Source organism: Eubalaena glacialis, chromosome 5 (assembly GCF_028564815.1).
Source record: "Eubalaena glacialis isolate mEubGla1 chromosome 5, mEubGla1.1.hap2.+ XY, whole genome shotgun sequence".
Lineage (NCBI taxonomy): Eukaryota > Metazoa > Chordata > Mammalia > Artiodactyla > Balaenidae > Eubalaena > Eubalaena glacialis.
The window spans coordinates 53,673,152-53,697,414 of NC_083720.1; the positions used below are offsets into that span (position 1 = coordinate 53,673,152).

The 24,263-nt window shown below is 35.8% G+C and overlaps 1 protein-coding gene across 3 annotated transcripts in view; it reads left to right on the plus strand.

Annotated features, from left to right (window-relative positions):
- Nucleotides 1–24,263, plus strand: part of TBC1D19 (TBC1 domain family member 19) — a 170,429-nt gene that overhangs the window by 76,677 nt on the left and 69,489 nt on the right. For all 3 annotated transcript variants that reach the window (XM_061191298.1, XM_061191297.1, XM_061191299.1), the window contains 3 exons: nucleotides 10,963–11,035; nucleotides 14,414–14,452; nucleotides 15,971–16,083. In XM_061191298.1, the coding sequence (XP_061047281.1) occupies nucleotides 10,963–11,035; nucleotides 14,414–14,452; nucleotides 15,971–16,083 (225 nt within the window). The remainder of the gene's footprint in view (nucleotides 1–10,962; nucleotides 11,036–14,413; nucleotides 14,453–15,970; nucleotides 16,084–24,263) is intronic.

A 24,263-nucleotide genomic window follows, 5' to 3' on the forward strand; every position in this document is an offset into this window, starting at 1 on the left:
CAGTTTTTTTGTGTGATCCAGTACGTTTTCAGGTCAACAGTGCTGGGAGAAGGTAAACCCAAGGTTATCTTCACATGGACAAAGAGGTTAGCCTGTTGTTAACCATTTCTCCCCAATAGAAGATGTAAAGCAAACATTAATATTCTCAGAGAGAAGATATTACTCATTAAACAAGAATAGAATTTCATTAAAACAACAAAACAAAACATTAGAAAATGAAAAAAGAGCTTATAGGACTCAAAAATATGATATGCCAAAAGAAAAAAAAAAAATCAGTAGAAAGCCCAGGAAATCTCTATCAGAAGACAGAGCAAAAGCAAAAAAGCCAAAGAGATGAAAAATAAAAGGGAAAAGTTTTTTTTTTAAATTAGAGGATGAATCCAGAAGGGCTAAAACCTGACCAACAGGAGTTCTAGAAAGAGAAAACAGAGGTAAAGGAATGATTAAAAATTTTAAGAACTGAAAGACAGGAATCTTCATTGTGAAAAGGCCCACCCAGTACCCAATGCTGTGAATGAAAGAAGACCCAAGGCACCTGAATAGGAGAAGACTAAAAACTTTTTATGGAAGAAAAACAGTATATATAAAGTTTCAAGCATCTGACTGCTCAGCAGGAAGACTGGAAGCCAGAAGATTTTTAAGTAAAGCCTTTAAAAATCTGAATGATTTCAAGCCTAGAATTCTGTATGTAACCAACAGTCAATCAAATGAGAATTTGAAATAGACATTTTCAGATGTATGTGATCTCAAATATTTACTCTTATTAAGGGAGCTATTGGTAGAAATGCTCCAAAACAAGATCAAAAACAAAAAGAGCAAAACAGAGGATCCAGGCAATGGGATTCCAACCTAAGAGAAGAACAGTTTCCAAAATGACAGTGAAGAGAGTTTCCAGGACAAAGTTTGTGCAACAGGACCAGAGCAGAGCGATTCCAGATTGGAGCAGAAGGTTGGAGGGCTCCAGGATGAGTGCCTGCAAGAAAAACACCAAAAGTAAAGATGATCTGACAGGTTTAACCACATGCAAAATTATATTGTGGAGGGTCTTTTCAGAGTTGTTAAAGGGTAGAGGAAGGAGGTAAGTGATTACAGAAAATTGCATAAGTGAAAAAATGGTTTAATTATAAACTGTATGAAAAAAATACATATTTTAGGAAAGGAAACATATTAATAGCATACTCCTTGCCTCAGCAGTGAATAATTTTTAAATAGTAATAATAATGTAAACTCTTAATATGGATTTAATCAAGAATTGATATATACTGATAATGGAATGATGGAGGGAGGAAAAGAGAATGTACATGAGCTAAAAATCCTCATTTATCATAAAAAATCAGTAGATATTTGAAACTGATAAATTAAAAATAACAATATATACTTGTTACTTGAAATATGGGTGTAAATACCAGAAAAAAGCTGAAAGTGGTTGTTCCTGAATAGTGGGCTAATTATGATTGCGTGTGTGTGTGTGTGTTGGGGAGGAGTGCATAAATAGGGAACTGCTGTTTTGTTGTCATTGTTAAGTCTTTTAGCTGATTTGACTTCTATTTATTGCCTGTAAAGATAGTATAGTGTGGTGGTTTGGTGATTAGATTCTGAAGCCAACTAACCTGGGTTTAAATTCTTGCTCTGCCACTCACTGGCTGTGTGACCTTGGGCAAGTTTTTCTTAACCTTGAGCTTTAGTTTTCTTATTTAATATATGGACAATAGTATCTTTTTTTTATATAAATTTATTTATTTTTATTTTTATTTATTTTTGGCTGCATTGGATCCTTGTTGCTGAGTGCGGGCTTTCTCTAGTTGCGGCGAGCAGGGGCTACTCTTCATTGCGGTGCGCGGGCTTCTCATTGAGGTGGCTTCTCTTGTTGCGGAGCATGGGCTCTAGGTGCACAGGCTTCAGTAGTTGTGTCTCGCGGACTCTAGAGCACAGGCTCAGTAGTTGTGGCGCATGGCCTTAGTTGCTCTGCGGCATGTGAGATCTTCCCAGACCAGGGCTCGAACCCGTGTCCCCTGCATTGGCAGGTGGATTCTTAACCACTGCGCCACCAGGGAAACCCTGGACAATAGTATCTCATAGAAGTGTTGTGCAGATCAGTAAGTTAAGATACAAGTTATGGGTTGAATTGTGTCCCCCCCAAAAGATATGTTGAATCTTGACATCCAGTACCTGTGAATGTGACCTCATTTGCAAATAGGGCGTCTGCAGATGCAATGAAATTAAGATGATGTCTTACTGGAGTAGGGTAGGCCCAAAATCCAATATGACTGGTGTCCTTATAAGAAGAGGAGAAGAGACACAGAAGAGAGACACACAAGGAGAATGTCATATGACAGGCAGAGACTGGAGTGTTGCATCTATAAGCCAAGGAACACCAGAGATTGCCAGCAATACCAGAAGCTAAGAGAAAGATATGGAACAGATTCTCCCCTAGAGCCTTCAGGAAGAGCATGTTAATATCTTGATTTTGGACTTCTAGCCTCCAGAACTGTGAGAATGAGTTTCTATTGTTTAAAGCTACCCAGTTAGTGGTACTTTTTGTACCACTGGCAGCCCTAGGAAACTTATATATAAATATAAAGCATATAGATGGTCCTTGGAAAATAGTAAGCAGTATATAACTATTAAACATTACTACTACAACTTTCATTAAAAAATAATTTTTAAGAAGTTATTTTTTAAAGATGTTAGAAGCCCTATTAGTAGCTGTTTATACAAAGTGATATGGCTGTACGGAAGAGGAAGTGACAGATTCTTTTCCTAGAGGTGGTGGGAGGTCTTCTCAAAGGTACTGCCATGTGAAATAGTTTGAAGGAGTTTGCTAGATAAAGAAGCAGGGAAAGGATATTGTATGAAAAGGTTTAGCATGTGTGTAAGTGGGGCTAATTATGCCTTCTGTCTGTCTGAGGGGACCTGGAGCTGGTGTGGATTCATTCTTAGCTATTGGAGAACCAAAAGCCTGTGGCAAATTTTTAAAAAATTGTGACTATACCTAATGTCTGCAGGCATGAGGGATAGTTGTCCCCATGTTTCCTCAACCATGTGACCTGGTGATAATGAGTCTGACCTGATGATGCATGGCTTATCTGTAACCCTGATCTGTCTGTGTGAATACTGAACTTGGTGAGACTCAGTGAGTCTCATATGATGCCTCAATAGATGGCCCTCAAACCTATTTCACAGTGTTAGGGTTAGACTTATCCATATCAAAAGGGACCCACGCAGCCTGGAGGTAGCTTTGGAGGGCAGGGGATCGGCGCAGGGAGCCTGCTGAACTCCCAGGCCTGTTCCCTGCCCTCCAAGCCCCCCCCCACCCGCCTTGGCCACATTGGTCTTTGGGGGCATAAGAAGGAGGCTGGGGAGATCAGGAGAGGCAGGCGGGAGAGGCCCTCGCAGACCGGAAGAGCAGAAGAGGAGAGGAGAGGAGGGCGTTTGCCCCACCCACTCAAGCCAGGAAGCCTGCTGGGCTCACAGGTGAGGTCACCTGCTCTCTGAGACCAGGGGAAGGGCACACCTGGGCCCCTTCTGTTCCTTGAGCCTAAGCCCCATGCCCCACAGCCCCCAGGGCCTTTTCCAGCCTTGTGGGTCCTAAGTATAGTCCCCGCCCACCGCCCAAACCTTGCCCTTGCTTAGGCCCTACACTCCACAGCCAAGACCTTTCCCCCTGTTTTTTTTTCTTTTCCCTCCTCTTTTTCACTATTGCGGTACTGATGTATCTTTTGGTTGTTGATTCATCTATTTTTATTTTTGTATTCTTTCTAACATATCTTAATTTCCTAGTCTAATTTTATTTTATACTTTGCTATTATTCTCTCTTTTTTTTTTTTTTTACCGCCCCACGCCGCTTGCGGGATCTTGGTTCACGAGCCGGGGGTCGGGCCAAAGTTCCTGCAGTGGGAGGTCCGAGTCCGAACCACTGGACTAACAGAGAACCTCAGACCCCAGGGAATATTCATCGGAGTGAGATCTCACAGAGGTCCTCATCTCAGCACCAAGACCCAGCTCTACCCAATAGCCTACAAACTCAGTGTTGGAAGCCTCAGGCCAAACAACCAGTAAGACAGGAACACAATCCCACTCATTAAAAAAAGAAAAAAATGAGATGGCAAAAAAATATGTCACAATGAAGGAGCAAGGTAAAAACCTACAAGAACAAATAAACGAAGAGGAAATAGGCAATCTACCTGAAACGGAATTCAGAGTAATGACAGTAAAGATGATCCACAATCTCGGAAATAGAAATGGAGGCACGGATTGAGAAAATACAAGAAAAGTTTAACAAAGATCTAGAAGAACTAAAGAACAAACAAACTGAGATGAACAACACAATAACTGAAATGAAAAATACACTAGAAGGAATCAATAACGGAATAACTGAGGCAGAAGAACGAATAAGTGAGCTGGAAGACAAAATGGTGGAAATAACTGCTGAGGAGCAGAATAAAGAAAAAAAGAATGAAAATAATTGAAGACAATCTCAGAGACCTCTGGGACAACACTAAATGAACCAACATTCAAATTATAGGGGTCCCAAAAGAAGAAGAGAAAAAGAAAGGGTCTGAGAAAATATTTGAAGAGATTATACTTGAAAACTTCCCTAACGTGGAAAAGGAAATAGTCACCCAAGTCCAGGAAGCACAGAGAGTCCCATTCAGGATAAACCCTAGGAAAAACACACCAAGACACATATTAATCAAACTAACAAAAATTAAATTCAAAGAAAAAATATTAAAAGCAGCAAGGGAAAAACAAAAAATAACATACAAAGGAATCCCCATAAGGTTACCAGCTGAGTTTTCAGCAGAAACTCTGCAAGACAGAAGGGAGTGGCAGGATACACTTAAAGTGATGAAAGAGAAAAACCTACAACCAAGATTACTCTACCCAGCAAAGATCTCATTCAGATTGGATGGAGAAGTCAAAAGCTTTTCAGACAAGCAAAAGCTAAGAGAATTCAGCACCATCAAATCAACTTGACAACAAATGCTAAAGAAACTTCACTAGGCAGGAAACACAAGAGAAGAAAAAGACCCACAAAAACAAACCCAAAACAATTAAGAAAATGGTAATAGGAACATACATATCGATAATAACCTTGAATGTAAATGGATTAAATGCTACAACCAAAAGACACAGACTGACTGAATGGATACAAAAACAAGACCCATATATATGCTGCCTACAAGAGACCCACTTCAGACCTAGGGACACATACAGACTGAAAGTGAAGGGATGGAAAAAGATATTCCATGCAAATGGAAATCAAAAGAAAGCTGGAGTAGCAATACTCATATCAGATAGAATAGACTTTAAAATAAAGACTGTTACAAGAGATAAGGAGGGACACTACATAATGATCAAAGGATCAATCCAAGAAAAAGTTATAACAATTATAAATGTTTATGCACCCAACATAGGAGCACCTCAATACATAAGGCATATGCTAACAACCATGAAAGGAGAAATCGACAGTAACACAATCATAGTAGGGGACTTTAACATCCCACTTACACCAATGGACAGATCAACCAAACAGAAAATAAATAAAGAAACATAAGCTTTAAATGACACAATAGACCACATAGATTTAATTGATATTTATAGACCATTCCACCCAAAAGTGGCAGAATACACTTTCTTCTCAAGTGCACATGGAACATTCTCCAGGATAGATCACATCTTGGGTCACAAATCCAGCCTCGGAAAATCTAAGAAAATTGAAATCATATCCAGCATCTTTTCTGACCACAACGCTATGAGATTGGAAATCAATTACAGGAAAAAAACTGTAAAAAACACAAATACATGGAGGCTAAATAGTGCACTACTAGATAACCAAGAGATCACTGAAGAAATCAAAGAAGAAATTAAAAAATACATAGAAATAAATGACAACGAAAACATGATGACCCAAAACCTCTGGGACACAGCAAAAGCAGTTCTAAGAGGGAAGTTTATAGCAATTCAATCTCACCTCAAGAAATAAGAGAAATCTCAAATAAACGACCTAACCCTACACTTAAAACAACTAGAGAAAGAAGAACAAAGAAAACCCAAAGTCAGTAGAAGGAAAGAAATCATAAAGATCAGCAAAAAAATAAATGAAGTAGAAATGAAGAAAACAATAGCAAAGATCAGTAAAACTAAAAGCTGGTTTTTGAGAAGATAAACAAAATTTATAAACCCTTAGCCAGACTCATCAAGAAAATAAGGGAGAAGACACAAATCAATAAAATTAGAAATGAAAAAGGAGAAATCACAACTGACACTGCAGAAAAACAAAGGATTATAAGAGACTACTACAAACAATTATATGCCAATAAAATGGACAACCACGAAGAAATGGACAAATTCTTGGAAAGGTACAATTTTCCAAGACTGAACCAGGAAGAATTAGAAAATATAAACAGACCTATCACAAGTAATGAAATTGAAACCGTAATTAAAAATCTTCCAACAAACAAAAGTCCAGGACCAGATGGCTTCACAGGCAAATTCTATCAAACATTTAGAGAAGAGCTAACACCGATCCTTCTCAAACTCTTCCAAAAAATTGCAGAGGGAGAAACATTCCCAAATTCATTCTACGAAGCCACCATCATCCTGATACCGAAACCAGAAAAAGATATCACAAAAAAAATGAAAGTTATAGACCAGTATCACTGATGAAAATAGATGCAAAAATCCTCAACAAAATACTAGCAGGGGCTTCCCTGGTGGCGCAGTGGTTGGGAGTCTGCCTGCCAATGCAGGGGATACGGGTTCGAGCCCTGGTCTGGGAAGATCCCACATGCCGCGGAGCAGCTAAGCCCGTGAGCCACAGCTACTGAGCCTGTGCGTCTGGAGCCCATGCTCCGCAATGGGAGAGGCCGCGACAGTGAGAGGCCCGCGCACCACGATGAAGAGTGGCCCCCGCTCGCCGCAACTGGAGAAAGCCCTCGCACAGAAACGAAGACCCAACACAGCCAAAAATAAAAACAAATAAATAAATTAAAAAAAAAAATACTAGCAAACAGAATCCAACAGCACATTAAAAGGATCATACACCATGATCAAGTGGGATTTATCCCAGGGATGCAAGGATTCTTCAATATATGCAAATCAATCAATGTGATACACCACATTAACAAATTAAGGAATAAAGACCATATGATCATCTCAATAGATGCAGAAAAAGCTTTTGACAAAATTCAACACCTATTTATGATAAAAACTCTCCAGAAAATGGGCATAGAGGGAACCTACCTCAACGTAATAAAGGCCATATATGACAAACCCACAGCAAGTAGCATACTCAATGGTGAAAAACTGAAAGCATTTCCACTAAGATCAGGAACAAGACAAGGATGTCCACTCTCACCACTCTTATTCAACATAGTTTTGGAAGTCTTAGCCACAACAATCAGAGAAGGAAAAAAAATAAAAGGAATCCAAATCGGAAAAGAAGAAGTAGAACTGTCACTGTTTGCAGATGACATGATACTATACGTAGAAAATACTAAAGATACCACCAGAAAACTTCTAGAGCTTATCAATGAATTTGGATACAAAATTAATGCACAGAAATCTCTGACATTCCTATACACCAACGAAAAATTAGAAAGAGAAATTAAGGAAACACTGTCATTTACCATAGTGACAAAAAGAAAAAAATACCTAGGAATAAACCTGCCTAAGGAGGCAAAAGACTTGTACTCAGAAAACTGTAAAACACTGATGAAGGGAATCAAAGATGACATAAACAGATGGAGAAATATACCATGTTCTTGGATTGGAAGAATCAATGCTCTGAAAATGACTATACTACCCAAAACAATCTACAGATTCAGTGCAATCCCTATCAAACTACCAATGGCATTCTTCACAGAATTAGAACAAAAAATTTTACAATTTGTGTGGAAACACAAAAGACCCCGAATAGCCAAAGGAATCTTGAGAAAGAAAAACGGAGCTGGAGGAATCAGGCTCCCTGACCTCAAGCTATACCACAAAGCTATAGTAATCAAGACAGTATGGTACTGGCACAAAAACAGAAATATGGATCAATGGTACAGGATAGAAAGCCCAGAGATAAACCCATGCCCATATGGGCACCTAATTTACAACAAAGGAGGCAAGAACATACAATGGGGAAAAGACAGCCTCTTCAATAAGTGGTCCTGGGAAAACTGGACAGCTACATGTAAAATACTGAAATTAGAACACTACCTAACACCATACACAAAAATAAACTCCAAATGGATTAAAGACTTAAACGTAGGATGAGACACTGTAAAACTCTTAGAGGAGAGTATAGGAAAAACACTCTTTGACATAAAACGCAGCAAGATCATTTTTGACCCACCTCCTAGAGTAACAGAAGTAAAAACAAAACTAAACAAATGGGATTTAATTAAACTTAAAAGCTTTTGCACAGCAAAGGAAACCTTAAACCAGACAAAAAGACAGCCCTCAGAATGGGAGAAAATATTTTCAAATGAAACAACAGACAAAGGATTAATCTCCACAATATACAAACAGCTCATGGAGCTCAATCTCAAAAAGACAAACACTCCAGTTAAAAAAATGGGAGGAAGACCTAAACAGACATTTCACCAAGGAAGACATGCAGATGGCCAAGAGGCACATGAAAAGGTGCTCAACATCACTAATTATTAGAGAAATGCAAATCAAAACTGCAATGAGGTATCATCTCATGCCAGTCAGAATGACCATTATCAAAAAATCTAGAAACAATAAATGCTGGAAAGGGTGTGGTGAAAAGGGAGCCCTCCTGCACTGTTGGTGGGAATGTAAATTGATACAACCACTATGGAAAACAGTACGAAGGTTCCTTAAAAAACTAAGACTAAAACTACCATATGACCCAGCAATCCCACTACTGGGCATATACCCTGAGAAAACCATAATTCAAAAAGAGTCATGTACCACAGTGTTCATTGCAGCACTATTTACAGTAGCCAGGACATGGAACAAACCTAAATGTCCCTCGACAGATGAATGGATAAAGAAGGTGTGGCGCATATATGCAATGGAATATTACTCAGCCATAAAAAGAAACAAAGTTGATTTGTAGTGAGGTAGATGGACCTAGAGTCTGTCATACAGAGTTAAGTAAGACAGAAAGAGAAAAACAAACACCGTATGCTAACGCATATATATGGAATCTAAAAAAAAAAAAAAAAAAAGGTACTGATGAACCTAGTTGCAGGGCAGGAATAAAGAGGTAGACATAGAGAATGGACTTGAGGACATGGGTTGGGAGGGGGAAGCTGGGCGAAGTGAGAGTAGCATCGCCATATATACACTACTGAATGTAAAACAGTTGGCTGGTGGGAAGCAGTAGCATAGCACAGGGAGATCGGCTCCGTGCTTTGCGATGACCTAGAGGGGTGGGATAAGGAGGATGGGAGGGAGGCTCAAGAGGGAGGAGATATGGGGACATCTGTATGTATATGGCTGATTAGCTTTGTTGTGCAACAGAAACTAACACAGTATTGTGAAGCAGTTATACTCCAATAAAGATCTATTAAAAAATAAATTAATTAAATAAAATAAAATATTGGCTATATCCCCTGTGTTGTACAATATATTCTTGTAGCTTATTTATTTTATATGTAGTAATCTATATCTCTTAACCCCCTATCCCTTTCTTGCCAAAAGGGAATTTCTTGAAACTGGAATTTATTAACTCTAAAGAGAAGTTGCTGACTAATTCCTGTTCACTAATTCAGTGTTGTAGAGACAGCAGGTGGGAACTAGAACTCAGTAGTGTGGTTCACTATTTACTGACTCCCCACTGTTATGTGTCACTTAGCACTGTGCTAAGAACGGGAGGTGCAAATGTGTGTAAGAGATAGTCTCTGTCTTCCAAGAGCTTCAGGCTAATGAGGAGATGGACAGTAAAAAGATAATTTCAATATGGTGTGATTATATGCGTTGATAGAGGTTGAAAAAGGGTAATACATGTTAATAGAGAAGGAAATCTGAGATTAGGGCCCAGGTCTACTGACATAGAATAAAGAATATCCAAAGCAGTGAATTTTTACCACTTGAGTCATTAAAAATTGGTAACATAAGTTGCAGTGCTTTTTAAAAGTATAGATTAAAATTAATTTAGTAAAAAATTGAAATATAATGGCAGTTATTTAAAATTGATACAAAAATGAAATGTGTGTATGTTAGGCTGAATAACTGTCTTATGAGGGACACAAATAACTTAAATAATCATAGATAATTATGAAGGATTAAAACTAATTCCATTTTTTAAAGGAGAAGGAAGTTTGGTTTTAGCAATTAGAATAGTAACAAAACACTGAGGCAAATATTAATAGAAATATTTAATTACTTAGGGAATAAAAATAATGTGAATACTATGGGGTTGTTTTTTATATATTTATAAAACAACAGACAAACATGATTACTTTCCTTAGACATTAAGGAAGTAGTAGAGGAAGTCTGGAGAATAAATCTAATTTATTCTTATTTTAGCAGAGTACTTGATAGTCTAATTTTACTTAAAAATTAATTTAAGTTGTTTTGGATATTTGCAGTGTTTATTTGATTAAGAGCTGAGTGAAGTACAGTACCATAGAAAGCACAGATACAGAATTATATTGGTAATTTTAGACAATGAATTTAGAAAATAAAATTGCTAAGTGCTACATATGCTGTATGTGTACGTATGTTTCAGGAGAGATTTAAATTTTATTATTTTTTCCTCAGAATAATTATTCCTTGCTTTTACTGATTAGTTTGTTACCTAAAAAGGGAAAATTTGGACTAAAGCATTACTATTTAAAAGTTCAATAATATTCTTTTCTTCTTTAGATATTTGAATGAAGCAAAGATTTATTTTACATTGTGATTTTCATTTAAGTTGATGTTTAGGTGAAGGTGATTTTTTAAAATAACGTGTAGCAAAGTCTGAGATGCATGGTAATTCTGTGTGTTATTTTTCAGAAAGAATTCTTTGTGGAACTTGGCTTAACTGCAGGACAACTTGGTGTAGATGACTCTACACAAGTGCCTCCTGGTTAGTATTTCTCCCATATGGCATATACTAAATGAAAATGAGAGTGAGGTTAAGGTTTATCTTGCCATTTCCAAATTAATCTAGTAACTTTTTAATATCTGACAACTAACATGCTTTTTGCCTCTCTTTGGTTACTATTAATTATTGAATAGAATCTTGTATTCTTGTTACAATTATTAGAGTTCAACTAGATTTTGTCTCTTTATCTGAGGGTCTTTAAAATAATTTTGAAAACTCATTAGACATATGTAAGTCATTTTGTTGGCAAAATTCTAAGAGAATGGCTCAATAAATTTGCATGAATTGGACACATCTAATTAAATTACCACCCAGATAAATAAACTGAAGCCCCTTCCTACCATCTTTCAATCTTTATCCCCTATGTCAAAGATAACCACTATTTTTACTGTTCAAATCTCATCTCTTGCCTCCTCACACTGTCCCTCCCCCTCCTGCTACTCCCATCCCCACTTCCACACACATGTATGTTCTCTCTCTAATCATACTTGAGAAACTGCTGCAAATTTTTCAAGTGTCCAGATTGATGGCTCTACCTCCTCTAAATCTTCTGCATCATGATCATCACTATCACCATCATCTTTAGAGGATTTCAGCAGATCTTCAAGTTCCTTGTTGGTAAGGGTTTCTCTACACTCTTCTGTGTGTTCCTCAACATTGTCTTCAATCATGTCAGAGAAGCCTTCCCCACCAAACTTCCCTTGCAACATTCAAAATACTACTGACTTCTGCATCAGTAGTGGAGAAGCCCCTGAAATCACTGATCACCTCACTCCAGAACTTCCTCCAGCATGCATTGTTGTTCTCAGGCCTGAAGGCATCTACAGCCTCTGCAGGAAGCAAAACTGCACCTGCAGTTGTGAAGCTCTTTCGTAAATCGATAATGCTGCTCAGTCAGGGTTAGCATCAGGGGCAGCACAAAACCTCCTGAAGGCGAAGTAGGTGTTAATTCACCTCAGTGCGCTGCTGCAGGAGACAGGAACATCACGTCCACATGCTCGCCAGTGAAGCAGAGAACGTTGTCAGTTATGAGGAGGACCTTGAATGGCAGCCCCTTCTCTTCATCCCTTTACTTCAGGAATGAAGCACTGATGGAACCTCTCCAAGAACAAAATGGCCATCGCCCAAGCCTTCTTGTATTACTAGAACATGGGCAGGCAATTTTTGTTTTTGTTCTTAAGGGCCTGGGGATTGCTTGCTCAGTAGATGAGGCCTGGCTTGATCAGGTGACCTGTTGCATTGCCACACAGCACCAGCCTAAGGTGATCTTTCCAGGCCCTGAACCCTGAGGCCTGCTTTGCACTCTTATGGATATAAGTACGATTGGGCATCTCCTTCCAAAACAAGCCCATTTCATCACAACTGAAGATTTGCTCTGGAAGGTAGCCTTTCTCTTCTATAAGTTTTTTGAGCTCTTCTGAGAATGCTGAAGCTGCCTTGGCATCAGCCAATGCTGATTCTCCCATGATCTCTAAGTTCTTGAGGCTGTAGCACTTTACATAGTTAGCCAGCCATCCCTTACGAGCCTTAAACTCCTTCATTCTCCTCAACCCCGTCACAGTAGTATTCACAGAGGCTAAGTGCTTTTTCACGCATCATTTTGCCATGAACAGGGATATGCTTCTGTGACATGTCCTCCAGCCACATACTTGACGCCTTTGCAAGCATTTTGTCATGAACGAGAGACCATTTTTGCTGTTGTAGGGGCAGCACAAACACTTCCACAAATTTCAGCTTCTTTCTGCTTTATTTTGCAAATGCTCAATTTGTTCTTACTGACCTCATGGCCCACCTTGGCAAGAAATATGCCACTTTTCAAAAGATCTAAGATTTTAATTTTCTTGTTGAGAAATAGCACTTAACGCTCCCTCTTAGCCTTTGAGGGATTGTTTAGCGTTTTTAAAAATTATTATTATTTTTAACATCTTTGTTGGAGTATAATTGCTTTACATAGCTTTTGAGGGATTGTTTTGACCACTTAATTGCTCTTTAGGAGCCATTTTTCCACAGAAACAAAGGGTGCACACAACGTAAGTGACAAATAAAAGAGACACAAGGTGAACAATACTCAAACACAAGTGCTGGAGACTGAGGATCCATGAAATGGCGGGAGACTACAGCAGGGTATGCCAACACATCAGTTCATTCACACAGATTCAGTGTAGTGCTTGGCACACAGCAAATTCAAGTTTTGCTTTTTGGAACTTTCTGGAATTTTTTTTCAAGTGTTTTCAGTCCGTGGTTGGTTGAATCCACAGACATGGGGGCTGACTATTATCAATAGTGCTTCTGTGAATATTCTTGTGTAAGTGTCCTGGTGCACATAGGTATACATTAAGATGTGCACCTGAGAGCGATGTGCTGCTGTCATAGGGCGTGCATATATTCAGTGTTAGTAGATGTTGCCAAACAGTTTTCCAAGATGGCTGTACCGATTTACACTCCTACCACCTTTGTATGAGAAGCTCATTTGCTCCATTTCCTTTGCATTTAGAATTGTCAGTCTTTTTCATTTTAGCCATTGTGATGGGTGTGTATTTCATAATGGTTTTAATTGCATTTCTCTGGTGACTGATGTGGTTGGGCATCTTTTCATATGTTTATTGGTCCGTTGGATTACCTGTTTTGTGAAGAACCTGTTCACAGCTTCTGCCTATTTCTGTCAGATAGTTGTCTTTTTTAAATTGACTTACCGGGAGTGCTTTATATGTTCTAAGTACAAGTCCTTTGCTGGATATATGTATTGCAAATATAGTCTTCCACTCTGTGACTTACCTTTTCACTCTCAGTGGTATCTTTTGATGAACAGATGTTTCTTGGTTTTAATATGATCTAGTTTAGGAGGTTTTTTTCCATTATGATTGGTACTTTAAAAACAAATCTTTGTTTCTCCCATACAATCTTTTTAAATGGCATTCGTATAGTGGGATTACCTATATAGTATTAAGGCTTTTATTAGATTTGCTTTCATGGTAGAATAGAGTAGAAGTAGGGATTTGCAAATAAAGCTATCAATAAGTTTTGTTTTGTTTTGTTTTTAGGAAAAAAAGTTAAAGATGAATGGACAGAAACATTTGTGTTGTGAGAAGATATTCTATATTATTTTAACAAAGGAAAATTAGTTTATCAATCTTTTCTTCTGATTAAATATACTTCCTTTTCATTTCTACAAACTTGAAATAACTTAGAAAAAAGATTTTTCCACATATAAAGATAAATATTCTTATAGTTTCCTGGAGAGCCATTCAGCTTTGAAAATAATTAAAAGCATCAACACCAGAAAAAATTTACATAATATTGTTCTAAATGTGGCTGATTATATTTGTGTCTAATAATTTTATTTTATTTTATCATTTTTAGAACTTTTTGAAAATGAGCATGTACGTATTGGGCAAAAAGGTAAGCTTTTGATTATACTTATTTTAATTTCTGAAAATGAGATAGTCTCAAGTAAATGTCTGTATCGTATACCCTCAACTGAAATTTAATCTCTGAGAAGCTAAAGACCTAAAAAGGAATAAAATTTAACAATGTAGATAAAACAATGGGAATCTTTATAAAGAGGGGAAATGCATCAATTTGGCTTTATCAATAAATGTCAGATAAAGAAGTACACAGATGGTTCACTAAAAAGGAAATGATAAATGCAGGCACGCATTTCTCAAGGATATTAGCTTAATCCATTCAACAGTAGAATTTCATTTTAAAATCAAAGAGCCAGGTTCTCTCTTTGATGTGCCCACACCCTTCTCATTAGTGTTAATAGGAATATGCTCCTGCATCAGGAGAAAATAATAACTGTCACACTTCCCAGCGACTGTTCACCATGGCAGAGCTTAATAACTGAAGCAGCTGTTAGCGTTCTGGAGAATAAATTTTCCCCATCTTTTTAAGATTCTTTTCCTTATTTTTATAAATCCTGTTTTGTCTTTGAAATATGAAGTGCAGGTAAGTCTTTGTGTCAGAATAAATCTGCTATGGCAATTATATTATCATGTTCTAAACTCCCTATTCAATTTTTCAGAATCCTATTTATTTAGAAGGCTGCATTTGTATGATTTGATATTTTCATTAAACACAATTGCAAGTTATCATGTGGTCCCTTTGTTTCATTTTCATTTAGTGTAAGTTTTTTTCCTTTTTCTTTTGAGAAGAAAATATAAGAAAACAAAACTGTTTGACAAATATCAGCAGTTGTCTAGTATTTCTTCTTTTATTTTTATTTTTTTATTTTTTGGTTTTATTTGTTTGTTTTAGAGGGGGGCTTAATTTCCAGACTTAATAGCTAGTATTTTCATTAACATAAAGATGAAAACAAAAGGATAATATATTAATTTTGTGAACTTGACTGCTTATGAATAATTTTTGGCCTTTTTAAAAGGTTATCAGATCTTTTTTGTTTTTACTTCTTTAAAAATTCCTCTTTTCTGTTGATTTTGGCAGGTAGCTAAAAAGTCATCTCATAGAATGGATATCTACATTCTTTAGAATTCTCAGTCATAATACTTCAAATAGCATACCACTTCCAAATACTAGAACATTCATGACTTAGTAGAATATGCATAAGAAATTTAGGGTTTCTGTAGCTATGACTTCATGTGATCATGAAATCCAAAAATTATTCTATATATGCATCACAAGTTTCACATCCATGGAGCTATAGTTAAAGCACAGTGAAATCAAGGTACCTAAATTAAAAACTTTCACCTGGTTGGGTAGGAGCTTACGGCTTGAAACTTACAGGGCTGTAAATAAGGCCACATCAAAAATCCGAGAGTAAAAGAAGATTGTCAAGATATGATGCAATTATGTTAGACATAAAGATGAAATGTTAGCTTCCCAAAAGATTTTTAAAGATTTCAATGTTATTTCTCACATTATGAATTTTCTAATGAGATTTTAATATACTTTTGACAGTCCTATCAGAACAAGATAGTGCTGCTGCCCAACAGTATATCAGACAAGGAAGTCCCACAGCACTGAGAGCTGAATTATGGGCTCTCATTTTGAATATTTCCAGCCAACCTGAGGTAAGAAGAAAAAGGATGGGCCAGATTTGACATTTGTTTTTCAAAGACCTGCATTCAAAGTAGAAATATTTTTTTCTTAGTCTAATATTTACTCCCTTTTTAATTTTCAAATTCACTGTAGTTTAGCGTTCTAAGATAAGATTAACATATAATTTAATCACTGTGTGCTTAACATAGATGTTTTTGCTATTAATAATTAGTTGGATAGTGTGAACCTATACATACAACAGAACAATAAGTAAAATGTTAAGAAGTGGAGTCCACCAATTTAGAACAGTGAAGATGTGTGGTAGAACTGGGAGTTATAATAGGGAGAAATAAAGATGGACAGCTCACTGTATGTAAATGACTACTTTGTCCCTACAGTTACTTTCAAAATATGCACGATTTTTATGGTTTTAAAAATTGACAGATTATGTGGGAATGTTATTTTTCTAAGTATAAGAACATTTTATTTTAGGAAATAAAATGAATATGAAGAGAAATCACCAACAGACAGGTAATAGATTCAGTAAAGAAAAAAGTGTAAGACATTGATTCTTTTTGAAATATTTTGGAGAATTTTTTTTTTTTTTTTTTTGCTGAAGCCCACTGATCCTATAAGTCATCTATTTAAAGATTTTAATAAATAGCAAACTAATAGTTCCCTAACCTAGCAGTTAAAAACATGGGTTTTGTTTAGAATCATATGACCTAGTTTCAACTCGTAGCTCCCTCAACTTATTTGAAATAAGTCATTGAGTGAGTTAAATTTCTTCAAACTGCAACTTACCCATACTTAGATATAGGTAATAATTTTTATAGCCCAGTGTGGTTGAAAGAATTAAATGAAATCTATGTAAGTCTTTTATTAACACAGTACTTGATGTAACAGGTCACCATTGATGGTAGCAATAGTAATTACATGTAATTATGTTATAAATTAATTATAATTTATAATAATGCAGTTTTTAAGAAAATCAAACATTATTAACATATATTATAAAACTATACCTGTAACCTTTGCAAATTATGTATGCATGCTTGTGTGTGTGTGTGTGTGTGTTTGAGTGTTTTAAATCTCCCGCTCTGAACAGCACTATAAAAAATCATTTGCTTCCTTTTTGAAAGAATAAACCTTGTGATTTATTTTAGAGCAGTTTTAAACCAAATGATACTGCTGATGTTTTGAGGTGACACTTTAAAAGTAACAGTTTACAAAACAGTTTTGAGTGCACGCTGGTCATTTTTTGTGAGTGTATCAACTCTTGTAGAAGAGGTAGTAATTCTTGTCCTGACCTAACTGTGTAGATGACCTACCAACTTCACTGATCAGGAGCTAAGTTAGCAAGTCCTGTCTCTGCAGAGGAACTAACTACTACCATTTCAAAAATAGATTTAGAATTTTTCCAGAAGTATAGTTGTAGAATAAAAGTAGTAATCCCAGATAATGATTGTATAAAGTTCAAAGGCAGTTTTTACACTTGAATTCTGGAGTTAAAAGTTATCTTGATTTTCTATATTCAAAATGACAAATCTGTAAATAGAAATCAATATTATCAGAAGGCAATCTTGATTTTATTGAATAAAACATTTTCTGTCACTTACACTTATTTTCACTGTAAAAGTGTGACCTGAACAAACTATAGCGGTTCCAAAATAATTGTTGTAGGTGGTACATTAGAGGGTGGAGGGGGAGAGAGCGAGAGACTGAGAGAGGGAGAATACTTACTTCTTATGAAGAATACTTTATCAGAACTTTTTGTTCAATTACTTTTCAATCACTTAAAATAAGCTACACATACAAATGCATCATAGTTGAGGAGTTAGAGAGATAAATGGAATATTTCAAATTTCACACTCATAAAGCTATTTTTAACATCTTACCTCAATAGAAAGACTTGGGATTTAATGCTTTAAGTTCCTAGCAGTTAATTTATTTAGTACTTTTACTAGAACATTATTTAACTTTGATTTTTTTCTCTTTTTAAGAAAATATGTGATATGTTTAAAAGAATTGCTTTTATATATTTTCTTTTCTACAGCTCTCTAGATCTCTGGATCAAAATATCCATATTTAGTAAACATTCATATTTAAAATTTTTTGCTTAATTTCAGTTTGCTAATTAAAAGTAGAAAGTTGTCTTATACTTTGCTCTAGGTTCTTGCTTACTGATAAGATAGCCAAGATGAGTATTAACATTTAAGATTTCCTTTAGTGATTTCACAATAAGGTTCTCCACAACCTGACCTAAAGGTCTGCAATAATGCCTGACCATCCTAGATCTTTCTGGTCAGCTCACCTAGTCTTCCCAGTGCCTGTTTCTGTCCTTCACTCTCCTCAGCCACTTATTTTCAGAGTCTTAGCAAAAGATCTCACCTTCTAACCAGAGAAAACAGAAGTCATCAGAAGGAACTCATTCAAATTCCTTCCACCAAACCTGTAAACTTACTTGCATCAGCACCTGTTCTTGCCTCTACTTTTACATCTAAACCTTGTGCAAGAAAAGTCTATGCTAGATGCTCCTACTTCCTTAATCCCATTAATCACTCAGTCTACCATAGTCTGGCATACACCCCGCTACATGACTATAACTGTCCTAGCTAAAGTTACCAAGGAACAGTGGATACATTTTAGTCTTTACATCTACTGCATTTGATACTATTATCTACTCTGCCCTTGAAATATTCTTGGTCTTTAATTTAGTTTATCCTGTTTTCTTAGTTCTTCTTACCCTCTTTTTCTTTTTTTTTTTTTTTTTCTTTTTTTTTAAGTCTGCATTTGGGTTCGCCTGCTAGACCTCAAGTGCTTGTATTTCTCAGAATTCAATTTTGACCCTCTTTTCACCCTGCACATTTTCCCTGGACTGTCTCATCCACAGTCACCTTTTCCATAATGGCTTCAACTCTGTTTTCAACCAAACTTTGTCTTAAGCCTAAAACTTTTATTTCCAGTTTCCTGTAGAACTCTAATACATGGTCTGAAAGTGTATCAGACTCATGATATCTAAAAGAAAAGGTATAATCTTTACCTCAATATATTTGTGGTCATCCAAGAGATGCTGAATTGGCTGTCTTCCCACCATGCTGTTCTCTCCCTGAAAAAAAAACCTTGTCAGAGTTTTGTCTTCTTGGATATTCTACTTTTCTTTCATGTGCAGTTTATTCCATCACCTTTTCTGAGAAGCCTTCCTAACATCTCCTTTACCTTGTCTTCTCCCAACTCCATCACTGCTACTCTTAGATACTTCCTTCATTTTTCTCCCAGCATAACCAGTGCAGGAGCAAAGATCTAAAGACAGAGAAACATATACCACACTTCTTACTTTATTTGGCTGCCTCCCTTTCTAGATTGAGTACCTGAGGACAGGGATTTTTTTCTTCTTCATCATCTGTAAAGTCAGTATCTTGTACAGTGAGTGTCTAGAAATGGTCAGCTCATCTAAATGCTTAATGAACAATTAAGTATAAACTGTTAGGACTGTTCTGTGAGTTCTTTGACTTCCTGAGAGTATATTTCCTTTTTTCTTTAGTTAAAGAGATAGTGTAAGTCTGCATAAAATATAAAATAGATACATATACTAAAATTTAAATATTCTCTAATGCTAAAAATTTGGGCTATTTTGCTTTTCAGAGATTGCTTTTTATAATCATAATTTATTATTGTTAAATATCTATTTTGCCAAAGCTTATACAAAATACTCTTGAAATATCCTATTATATTATTGGTAATTGTTATATTTTATAAATTCTTGTTTTATAATGTCTTTGGTATTAGGGTAATGCTGGCCTCATAGAATGAATTAAGAAGTACTCCCTCGGCTTCTGTCCTCTGAAGGAGATTGTAGAAGACTGGCAGAATTTCTTCCTTAAATGTTTGGTAGAATTCACCAATGAGCCCCTCTGGGCCTGGTACTGTCTGTTTTAGACAGCTATTAATTATTAAATCAATTACTTTAATAGATGTAAGCCTATTCCGATTGTCTGTTTCTTGTGTGAGTTTCAGCAAATTCTGTCTTGTTCAAGTAATTGGTCCATTTCATCTAGGTTATCAAATTTGTGGGCAGAGAAGTGTTCATAGTATTCCTTTATTATCCTTTTAATGTCCATAGGATCTGTAGTAATGTACCCTCTTTCATTTCTGATTTGGGTAATTTGTGTCCTTTCTCTTTTTTTTTTTAGTTAGCCTGGCTAAAGGCTCATTGGTTTTATTGATCTTTTCAAAGAACTAGCTCTTTGTTTCAATTATTTTTCTCTATTGATTTCCTGTTTTCAATTTCATTTATTTCTGCTCTAATTCTTATCATTTCTCTTCTTCTGCTTACTTTCAATTTAATTTGTTCTTCTTTTTCTAGTTTCCTAAGGTGGAAACTTAGATTATTGATTTTTAGATCTTTCTTGTTTTCTAATATATGCATGCATTCAATTCTATAAATTTCCATCTAAGCACTGCTTTTACTGCATCCCACAAATTTTGATAAGTTACCTTTTCATTTAGTTCAAAATATTTTTAACTTTCTCTTGAGATTTCTTCTTTGACCCATGTGTTATTTAGAAGTATGTTGTTTAATCTCCCTGTATTTGGGGATTTTCCAGTTATCTTTTTGTTATTGATTTCTAGTTTAATTCCACTGTGGTCTGAGAGCAGACATTGTATGATTTCTATTCTTCTAAATTTGTTAAGGCTATGTTTTATGACCCAGAATGTGGTCTATCTTGGTGAATGTTCCATGTGAGCTTGAGAAGCATGTGTATTCTTCTGTTATTGGATAAAGTAGTGTACAGGTGTCCATCATATCCAGTTGATTGATGGTGTTGTTGAGTTCAACTTCGACCTTACTGATTTTCTGCCTGCTGAATCTATTTCTGATAGGGAGGTGTTGGAGTTTTATTTCAGTTGGAAATGCATGGTTTATTTAATAAATGATGCTGAAAGCCATCCTTCTGAAAGAAAACTCAGACCTTTGGCTTACCATATATAAAAATAAATTCCAGGTAGGTTATAAACATTTAAATTAAAAATATCAATTTTAGAAAAAACTAGAAAAATATTTGTATAAACATGTGATGTAGGAGAGCCTTGCCTAAGGGAAGGAAGAAAATCCAAAGCCATAAAGAATTTTTAAAAATTTGTCAATGTATACCATAAACAAAAATCAAACAACACATATTAATTTGAAGAAAAAGTATTTGTAACACAAATGACAAAAGGTTAATCCTCATTATCAATAAAGAGCCTGACAAATTAATAAAATAAATGTAATCTAATAGAAAAATATGTAAGTCATTGAAGTGGAAATTCAAATGACCAGTAAACATATGAAAGAATGTAAACTTTATTAGTATTTGGGAAAGTGCAAATTAATACAACAATAAGATAACCATTTTTCATCCATGGAAAAGTTAAAATGGTGAGGATATAGGTAAACTTTGTGCTCTCATGGGTTGCTGGTGGGAATTTGAATTGATACTTTTTTAGAAAGTAGTTAGGCAATTTGTAGTCCAACTAAAGATATATGTGTGTGTGTGTGTGTGTGTGTGTGTGTGTGTATATATGGCCTTCAGCCTACAATCCTGCCTTTGCCAGTTTATCCCATAGATACAAAAGCATATGTGCATGAGGATATTTATTGCAGTATTTGTAGTGACAAACAACTAGAAACAACCTGAGTAGCCATCTATAGGGGAATAGTTAAATAAATTGTGATACGTCTGTAGCACAGCTTTAAAAATATTAAAGTGTATGTAGTTATTAAAAAGACATAGAGAGATGACCATGATATACACTAGAAACTGAAAAATAAGTATAGAATGATTCCATTTTATGTTAAAAAAACAACTAAAACCCTTAAATATGATTATATATTTGTATAAGCATGGAGAAAAGTATGGAAGAATACAAATTATAAATAATGTTACAAATACAATACAAATAACATTAGTTTCTTCAGTGTGGTGGGAGGGAAGAAGAAAAGATTAACTTTTTCTTTATCCAGCTCTAGATTGTTTCGCTTATATTAACGGTCATATATCAGTTTGTAATTTTAAACTTATTTTATTTTTAAAAAGAGACATAACTCTAAGCATCTTAGCTTTTCCACTGTGTTCCCTAGAAGACATTAAAGTATAATACTGTGCCCTTTGCCAGTTGTCAAGGATTGGTATTTGAATTAGGTGCTGTTCCTGCCTTTTAAAATGTTTTTTTATTCTAGCCAGAGAGATAGATTTAATAAATACAATAGAAGGTAAATAAAATAGTAAAATAATTTTGCTTTAGGTAAGAAATCAAAACAACATGAATGAGAACAAAGTAAGGCTTTTTAATTAAAATTAAAATGACTAAAAATAGCCAGTAAATCCCCAGATTATCTTTAGGCAAAGAGCACTTTGCCTCAAACCAGAGAACTGTGTGTTAAGCATCTTTCAAGATAAAGAAATCGTGTTTCAGGAAACATAGGGTTGGACACCACCCTGCCAAGGCAGCTGCATGCAACAGGTATTCTTCTTTGTCTCAGACGAACCTGTCCCACAACTCTTACTTGAGGGAATGTCTTCAGAAAGAATCACGTAGACTCGGGTGTACTGATGGAGCCAAGCAGTATTTGGATATGGGTGGAGACCAGGGCTAAGATGCCCAAGAGGTGGATGGAGGGATTCGGAGGAACACAGGGATCAGCTGAAGTAGTGAGATGATATTTCCATCTCTCTTTAACACAACTACTACCCATTTAGTCTTAACCTTTTTTTTTTAACCTTTATTATTCATTATGAACACCCCGACCAACTATTAGCCTGATGCTTAACTGGATTACGTCTTATGTCCCTCCTCCCTCTCTCCCTTCCCCTGTCTTTTCTTCTTTTTCCTTTCCTCCCCTTTTCTCTTCTTCCTATCTTTCCTCTCTTCCTTCTTATTTCTTATTCTCTGTTAAATTAAACATTAGCCAAATCTTATCACTGTTTAGAGTTAGATTTTCTAATATAATACCATATTCTCTTATTTTTTTAAAACTGATTTTTTTGCTATTACAATTTTTTTTAATTTTTATTTTATATTGGAGTATCATTGATTAACAGTGTGTTAGTTTCAGGTGTACAGCAAAGTGATTCAGTTATACCTATACATGTATCTATTCTTTTTCAAATTCTTTTCCCATTTAAGTTATTACAGAATATTGAGCGAGTTCCCTGTGCTATAACTGATTTTTATTTACTTTTTTAAAAACCTGGACTCAGATGTAAAGAAAAGTACACTGCTGATTCTATTGATCAATGTCATTAAAAGTCCTAAACCCTTATTATTGTCCATTAGCCAGATGAGATGAGAGTGTTTCTCATTATCTCTTGGAAACTTACCTTCTCAAGCTGTGCTTAAATCACGTACAGGTTAACTGCATAGGATTCTGTATAGTTATAATCATTATATTTTGAACTAAAAAATGAATAATAAAGGATTTTTCATCTAAAAAAAAAAACCTGATTTTTTTCGTATGCTCTATGATTACTTTTACTACCAGGGCTGATTTAGTATGTTTAAACCTTTTTATTTTATAATAATTTAGATATTAGAAAGGCAGTATAGTGTAGTCATTCTGGGTCTTTATATAGGTTTTGGGGCTTTCCCGGGATCAAATCTTACTATCTTTGTGGCCTTGGACAACAAGTTACTTCTTTCTCTGGGCCTCAATTTCTCAAATGTAAATGGGAATAATAATCATTGTTGAACAGTTTTATTTTGTTGGTATGGGATTAAATAGATTCACTCATGTGTAGTGGGATTAAATAGATTAACTCATGTGTAAAACAGTTCCTGACACCTAGTAATTACTTAATAAATACTGCATTTGCTATATTTTTCTTTTTTTTTTTAATATATTTATGTATTTTGGGCTGCGTTGGGTCTTCGTTGCTGCATGCGGGCTTTCTCTAGTTGCAGTGAGCGGGGGCTACTCTTCGTTGTGGTGCGTGGGCTTCTCATTGCAGTGGCTTCTCTTGTTGCGGAGCACAGGCTCTAGGCACTCGGGCTTCAGTAGTTGTGGCACGCAGGCTCAGTTGCTCTGCGGCATGTGGGATCTTCCCGAACCAGGGCTCGAACCCGTGTCCCCTGCATTGGCAGGCGGATTCTTAACCACTGCACCACCAGGGAAGTCCTGCATTAGCTATTAAAGTTAAATTACAGTTAATCAATTTAGCAAACATTGATT